Source organism: Diospyros lotus, chromosome 13, assembly GCF_014633365.1.
Source record: "Diospyros lotus cultivar Yz01 chromosome 13, ASM1463336v1, whole genome shotgun sequence".
Classification (NCBI taxonomy): Eukaryota; Viridiplantae; Streptophyta; class Magnoliopsida; order Ericales; family Ebenaceae; genus Diospyros; species Diospyros lotus.
The window spans coordinates 17,136,439-17,144,407 of NC_068350.1; the positions used below are offsets into that span (position 1 = coordinate 17,136,439).

The 7,969-nt window shown below is 35.8% G+C and overlaps 1 protein-coding gene across 1 annotated transcript; it reads left to right on the forward strand.

Annotated features, from left to right (window-relative positions):
• Positions 1-5,239: 5,239 nt before the first annotated feature.
• Positions 5,240-7,334, forward strand: LOC127788932 (protein trichome birefringence-like 3). Its single transcript, XM_052317646.1, has 6 exons — positions 5,240-5,473; positions 5,550-5,775; positions 5,878-6,049; positions 6,248-6,447; positions 6,616-6,774; positions 6,896-7,334. The coding sequence occupies exons 1-6, from the start codon at positions 5,275-5,277 to the stop codon at positions 7,227-7,229; spliced, it is 1,290 nt and encodes a 429-aa protein (XP_052173606.1). The 5' UTR covers positions 5,240-5,274; the 3' UTR covers positions 7,230-7,334.
• Positions 7,335-7,969: the final 635 nt, after the last annotated feature.

The window sequence follows — 7,969 nt, forward strand, 5'->3', positions numbered from 1 at the left end:
TACCATTTTCCTTGGCTATCTAGGGTCCAAGGTACTCCCTCTGATTAATTCGATAGTCGAAAGCTATGTTAGTGTGCCCTATAGTCTTATTTTTCTCAAAATTCCAATTATGCCCTTTATCAAACATCATTTTTATCTTCAAAATTATTCTCAGGTGTTATAGCTAGGGGTCAGGGACCAAGGTTCTGGGGTTCCCCGACCCCTAACAGCTGACGGCCATGGTGGCCAGTCGCCCGACCATTAGGTTCCCGGTTTTAGCCACAGCTGGGTCGAGGAACCCAGTCTCCCCATGGCCGTGGTCGGGGAGCCCAACTGTGGAGATGTTTTTTTTTTTTTTTTTTTATAAAAATATGGACAATAGATGTGGATATTATGAGTGACGTGGCAGCGTGACGAGGCAAAATTAACGTCTCAGTTAACGTCGGTTAAGTTAGGGACTAAAAGTGTAAAAAAATTTTGTCCAATGATGAATAGTGAGCACAATTTTGTTGATATCCTTAAAGTCATTTTTTTTATTAGTCCAGGAACTAAAAAATGCATTAAGCCATGGTGACGTGGCAATACTGAAGAGTAAGGTGTAGGTGACGTGGCAGCGTAACGTGGCAAAGTTAACATCTCAGTTAAGGTCGGTTAAATCAGGGACTAAAAGTGTATAAATTATTTTGTCTGGGGATGAACAGTGAACACAATTTAGTTGATATCCTTAAAGCCATTTTTTTTATTAGTTCAGGGACTAAATTATCTATTAAGCCACTTACAAAAATAACCACAGCCAATGCTTCTTCCCTCTCTCACACCAGAGGTCTCAGTCTCTCACTCTATTCTCTCTCTTTTTCACTGGCTTTCTCGCGATCTTTCCTCCCTCCCCCTCTCTCTTTCTCATTTCGACTGTTGATGTCTCTCCTTTTCGGCAGCCCTTGGGTCGTTCCGGATAGTGCTCGCAACAGCGGGGGGCTCGACTACGATGCTCGTGGTGGTGGCAGGCGAGGAGGGGCGGTGAGATAGATAGATAGATACAGAAAGAAAGATGAACCCGTCGGCCTTGAGGGAGGAACTCGTTGTTGCCCGCACCCGGTCGACCTCAGCCTTGAGGGAGAAACTGGCCACCATTGTCATCCGCCATCTCCATTGCTCCGATCTACAAGGAGGTAAGTCTCTCCCACAATGATATACGTATATATGCATTTTTTGGGTTTGGCCGAAACTTGAAGCTTAGATCTACAGTGTTTCGGTTGTTGGATCTAGCTAATTTTTGAGTATATTGGTCGATAGGCCCTTGAGTGTCAGGTGATTGTCTCTGATCGTCAGAAACCACCGGCCACGGTGGCCGGTGGCGACTGACAGTGCATTTCTAAGTTTTGGCCAAAAATTAAAACTCAAATCTACTAAAATCAAACTATTAAATTTGGCTTATTTTTTTGTATGTTAACTCTCTTGACTTGGTGTTTTTGATGGTAGGTTCTAATCGTATGAGAATCGACCGACAGTGGTCACCGGTGGCGTTGGTGACAGCAGTTACATACATACATACATATATTTTAGTTAGTTTATATTGTGAATGTTGTTATTTAATTATGAATTTGTATTGGTGATATTGAAGTTGAATATTGTGAAGGTTAAAATTGAATTGAATTGGTTTGTTTTATTTTGTGAATTTTTGAATTGAAATTATTAAGTTTATTTATGAATTAAATGCTAAATAGTTATTGTTAATTTTATTTGAATTTAGATATTTATTAATGTGTATATATATTTTAAATTAAATTAAATAATTTTATATAATACATAGAGACCAGTTGTACTATTTTAATTTTTTCTAACCAAATGAAGAAACACCACTATGGATACCAATTGTTTGTTCAAAAATTTGTTCATTTGAGTTTGGCTCTATATTAATTTACCAAATTATGCATCTCACTTGATTAGAATTTTATTCTTTAAAAATTTTATTTAGTACTAAGATCTATAAATTATATATATATATATATAATCAGAGCATTACTAAATTATAAAAGATAAAAGACACTTTTTAAATAAATAACGGACCTACCAACCTTGATGGTAAAAGTAATAAGTTAGTTTTTACTCATAAATATTTCTTGTGTTTTGGTAAATGAAAAAAAAATAATTAAAAATATATTTTCTTTGATTTAAAGTAAGTGAATTAGAAAATTATTTTTAAAAATGAAAAAAAAGGGATAAATCCACTCGCTAATGGGTGAATATAAATGTATTACATGTGGATGACGCCATGTTAAGTGACTTTTCTTTGTTACGAGCAAGGAATTAATTTTTTTTTTAATAAAATGTATGATACATTTTAAGTATTAATTTACTGTATAATTATTATATCATCTACACAAAAATAATTTTCACCGTAAGCAACTTTCACATTAATAAATAATTTTAAATTTGATATTAAACTAATTTAAAATTTAAATTTATATTAAATAAATTTAAATTTGATATTAAACTAATTTAAATTTTATTTAATATAAATTTAAAATACATGGACACACTAATAAATAACTAAATTCAAATAAAATAAACAATAACTACTTACCATTCAATTCTTAAATAAACTTAATCATTTCAATTCAAAAATTCACAAAACAAATACAAACCAATTCAATTTATTAATATTTAAATTTGAATCAATTTAATTTAATTTTAACCTTCACAATATTCTAATATCACAAATTCAATATTAACCTTCAACATCTCCAATACAAACTTATAATTAAATATCAACATTTACAATATAAATTAAAATAATTACAAAAAAAATATGTAAATATGTATAAATATATGTATATATGCACGGACGAAAATAAGAATCGCCACCACTAACCCTACCAACGACCACTGTTGGCCGAAACTTTCTATGATCAGAGCCTACCATCAGAAACACCAAGTCAAGAGAGTTAACATATAAGAAAATTGGACTTATTTAACGGTTAGATTTTAGTAGATCTGAATTTTAATTTTCGGGCAAACTTAAAAATGCACTACCAGTGGCCACCGGCCACCATGGCCTGTGGCTTCTGGCGATCAGAGGCAACCACCCGACACCCAAGGGTCCATCGACCAACATACCCAAAAACCAATAAAATCTAACGGTCGAAACTCCGTAGATCTAAACTTAAAGTTTCGGTCAAACCCAAAAAATGCATATATACATATATCATTGTGGGAGAGACTTACCTCATTGTAGATCAGAGCAATGGAGATGGTGAGCGACGACGGTGGTCAGTTTCTCCCTCAAGGCTGAGGTCGGCCGGATGTGGGCAATGATGAGTTCCTCCTTCAAGGCCGATGAGTTCCTCTCTCTTTCTATATTTATTTATCTATCTGTCTCACCGCCCCTTCTCACCTGCCACCACAGCGAGCACCGTAGTCGAGCCCCCCACTATCATGAGCACCATCTGGAACGACCCAAGGGCTGCCAGAAGGGAGAGACATTGACGGCCTAAACGAGAGAAGAGGGGGAGGAAAGGTCGCGAGAGAGCCACTGAGAGAGAGAGAGAGAGAGAGGGGGGGGGGGGAGGGGAGGGGAGAAATTTGAATTTTGTTAATGAAATGGGCTGCTCTTTTCATTGCGATAAATCGCGATTTTTTCGTGTCAATATGTCGCGATATATCGTGAGGTGACATTGAGGGTGGCGTTAGGCTAGCCAAATAACATTACTCAGCTTAATTAAAATTATCATCTCTCCACTCAAACGTCCTTTCTACTTCTACATGGCAATCGTAAAATAAGAAATAATTAAAATTTTATAATCATAAATTAACTTATTTTTACTTGATCATCTATTGTTATTATTATTATATAAACAACACCTCGCTTAGTGATTGAATTTGATCGAAGGAGTGACATCACTAAATTACAACCCCCAATCCCACTAAAGTTTATAACCTAGACCTAAAGTCATCAATCTTATTTAGAGGTGCCTAAAATAATAGAATCAAACCAATTAAAATTATCAATTCAGTTTGATTTTTGATAAAATTTGATTGGTTTTGATTTTTTTATTTTTTTAAAAATTTTGTTTAATTGATTTCAATTTCGTTTTTGGGTTGAAAATAACTGAACAAACTGAATCGACTATTTTTCCTAAATAGTGTCGTATTTGATCTACGCTGACACTATTTATAGCACACATTGAAAAAGAAAAGAAAAAAAAAAAAAGACAAGGAAAAAAAAAAAAAAAAGTCAAAGAGAAGAAAAATCCTAACCCTTTGTCTCCCTTCGAGTTTTTTACCTTTTGCTTTTGACCTTTAATCAATGACCATCGTTGTCCATGTCTTCCATTCATTGTCGTTGTCGTTTTCCTCATCTCTAACCTTCCTTCCATTCTGCCTTTCCTTTTGTTTTTCTTCGATCGGTGACTCACGATTAATCACCCTTCCCCATTCTTTTTACTGTGATTGGTGACTGAGAAATGTAGGTTTTAGTTAACCTTTTCATTTTTCAATTGTTTTGTAGTTTTGGATCACATTCATTGGATTTTAGTTAGGGTTTTCATTTTTCAATTGTTTTACAAAAGTGGTTGTTGGAATGATTATTGATTGTAATTTCTGAACTGATTATTGATTGTAATTTGTAAATTGATTGTTGATTGTAATTTACAGCAATTGCTCTCATTTGTAAACCGATCAATGATTGTAATTTGTAAGCTGCATGAACTGCACAAATTTACAGCAAGTGATTGTAATTTACAGTAAGTGCTCTTATTCAGTTTTTTGGTATTTTTAGTTCTTTTCGGTTTAGTCAATTTTTTCAATTTCTCGATATGTTTGGATTATTGGTTTTTTCGGTTTTTTTTTTGGGGGGTTGGGGGTTATGTTCTGTTAGTTGGGTTCAATTTTTTTTTACTGAAATTCAATTTGTTTGATTAGTAGATTTGGGTCGAATATACCAAACCGGAGCGACGGTTGGTAGACTTCTAATCTTAGTCCTGCTCAATCTAACTAAAATTTTTGCACACAAATTACCAGTATGTTCACACCAATTCACGATGTCAACCTGCCAACTTCCATCATCTTATTCTTCCTTCGAAGAAATTAATCAATTAATTCATTCCAACGACCACTACGACGATGACGACGACAGCAAGAACAACAGAAGAGAGAGATGGCTGGCTGGCTGGCTTTAACTTCACTCCTACTCAAATAATAATTAATTAATTGAAGTTGTCTTACAAATCCAGATCATTTCCATGCATGTCTCTTTAAATTACTCCCCTCCATGTCATTCTGCTGCTTCCGCCGACAATGGGAGCCTCCACCGCCGCCGCCATTAATGCCAAGGCTCTTCGGAGAAGGCTCCCTCTTCTCTCCATTCTCGCCGTCGTCTTCCTCACCTTCGCCTCCATTGCTCTCTTCTCCTCCCAGAGAATCGGTTTTCTTTCTTCCGCCTCCATTTTCAGCCTCAATTATTCCTGTTCCAACCGAGGCGGCGCCATTACATCAGGTAAAAACCACACACACACACACACATATTGGTTCCCGAAAACGGTTTTAGTTAAACTGATTGGGATTTTGTGCAGTCGACGCCGACCAGAGCGGTTCAGAAGTGGACGACAGGTTTGAGTTCGACCCGAACGAGTGCAGCGTCACTCATGGCAAGTGGGTCTTCAACTCTTCGCTCAAGCCGCTGTATTCGGACCGGACCTGCCCTTTCCTCGACCCGCAATTTGCTTGCATCAAGAACGGCCGGCCGGACTTCGACTATCTCCGCTGGGAGTGGCAGCCCGACGACTGTATCTTGCCCAGGTTCTTGTTAGCATCAGATCATCATCACGCATGATCTTCATTCTGACCACATATATGCATCCGTAGAATAATTTGCATATATATATATATATATAAATGCAGGTTTGATCCAAAACTTGCGCTGGAGAAGCTCCGGGGGAAGAGGCTGATGTTCGTCGGGGATTCACTGCAACGAAACCAATGGGAATCGTTCGTCTGCATGGTTGAGTCTGTCATCCCGGAAAACCAAAAATCAATGCGCCGTGGCCGCTCTTACTCTGTTTTCAGTGCAAAGGTGCATGTGATCAATTATCTACGACTACCTTATCATTAATTATTAAGATTAATTGTCATGTAATTAAATTGTAGAAGATAGTGTGTAAATAAGATTATGAAAATTTAAATGTGATACTTCTACGTATTAATTAATTAGATTAAAAAAAATTGATTAAGAGCTAACTATGATACTGATTGGATTGGATATGGGATGAAGGAATACAAGGCTACAGTGGAGTTCTACTGGGCTCCGTTTCTGGTGGAGTCGAATTCGGATAACCCGATAATAAGGGACCCGAAGAAACGGGTAATGAAAGTGGATTCGGTGTCGAAGCATGCCAAGTTCTGGGTGGGAGTGGATATATTGGCCTTCAATACTTATGTTTGGTGGATGAGTGGCACCAAGGTCAAGTCACTGTGAGTCACATTTTTTTTTTAAAATTAATTAATTTCCTTTAATTCATACATTTAAAATTCTCTTGTCATAACAACTAACAATTAATTTTTTAATTAGTTGAAGAAATGAATTTTTGATGGAAAATGTTGGATGAATGTGTGTGTGTGTGTGTGTGATTGGGGCCACAGATGGGGATCATTTGCAAATGGAGAAGAAGGGTCAGAAGATCTGGAGACAGTGGTCGCTTATAAGATAGGATTGAAGAGTTGGGCCAATTGGGTTGACTCAAACATTGATCCCACCAAAACTAGGGTCTTCTTCACCACCATGTCCCCTACTCACGCAAGGTCTCTCTCTCTCTCTCTCTCTCTCTCTCTCTCTCTCACTTTAGATATGCTTTAATATTAGAATAAATATACCATATTCCTAAATGGCTGGTTGGGCGAATTTGTCTCTTGCGATCATCAGGAGCGCAGACTGGAGGCGCAAGAAGAGGACAAGATGCTTCAACGAGACGATGCCGATCACGAAGAAGGGCCACTGGGGAAGTGGCTCCGACAAAGGGATGATGAGCGTGGTGGCCCAAGTGGTGGAGAAGATGAAGGTTCCGGTGACCTTCATCAACATAACTCAGCTCTCGGAGTACAGAAAAGACGGCCATTCCTCCGTCTACGGTGAGCTGGGCGGTAAGATGTTGACGGATGAGCAAAAAGCCGATCCTGTGCACTACGCAGATTGCATCCATTGGTGCTTGCCTGGAGTTCCAGATACATGGAACCAGATATTCTTGGCATATTTGTAGACTTGTAGTTGAATATATATATGTGAATTAAATAATTTGCTTTTTTGGCCAAGCCAGCAAATTATTTTGATTTTTCATTTAATGCAGCTTAATTTCTTTCATTTATTTAAAATTATTTTTCTATACAAAAAAAGTTCCTCATAATTATAAATACCAATTGCGTCGTGGTTTTGAATTTATCAAATAGTATTGCATTACAGCTCAATAATACCCAGATTTTATTTTTAAATATAACTCTAATAGTTAGTTTTTTTGTTAAAATTAATTATATTCAAATCTCCCGTACTTTAGGTTATTTACACGAGATCCGTTATGGTATAAAAATAGTTTTGAAGGTCCTCGTTATTTAGGTACTGATCTCTTTACTATTTTTAATTTTTTAAAATAATAAAAATATGTTTATTTTTATATTTTAAAAAATACATTTTTGAAAAGTCATTTTAACTTTTTTTTTTATCATAAACACGATCAAAATTTTTAAAATACAAAAATGTTACAAACAAAACAAATGTATTTTTAGTAATTTTAAAATAAATGCGTAAAATAAAAAATTGAAAAATTAATTTAAAACTTCAAACTAAAAAATGAAACACGAAAAAACAATCCCTTAAGCTGTGTTCTCCTTACTTTTCAATTTTTAATTTTGAATTTTAAATTTAGTTTCAGTTTTTTGTTTTAATAGTCTATTTTTAGAAAATTAAAAATGCGTTCTCTTTATTATTTTAAAAAACTATTTCTCA

Excerpts from the sequence above, each read along its gene's own strand:
- LOC127788932 (XM_052317646.1), top strand. The coding sequence starts at position 5,275 with ATGGGAGCCTCCACCGCCGCCGCCATTAATGCCAAGGCTCTTCGGAGA. Across the intron at positions 5,474-5,549 it reads AGGCGGCGCCATTACATCAG|TCGACGCCGACCAGAGCGGT; the intron begins GTAAAAACCACA and ends GATTTTGTGCAG. Across the intron at positions 5,776-5,877 it reads GACGACTGTATCTTGCCCAG|GTTTGATCCAAAACTTGCGC; the intron begins GTTCTTGTTAGC and ends ATATAAATGCAG.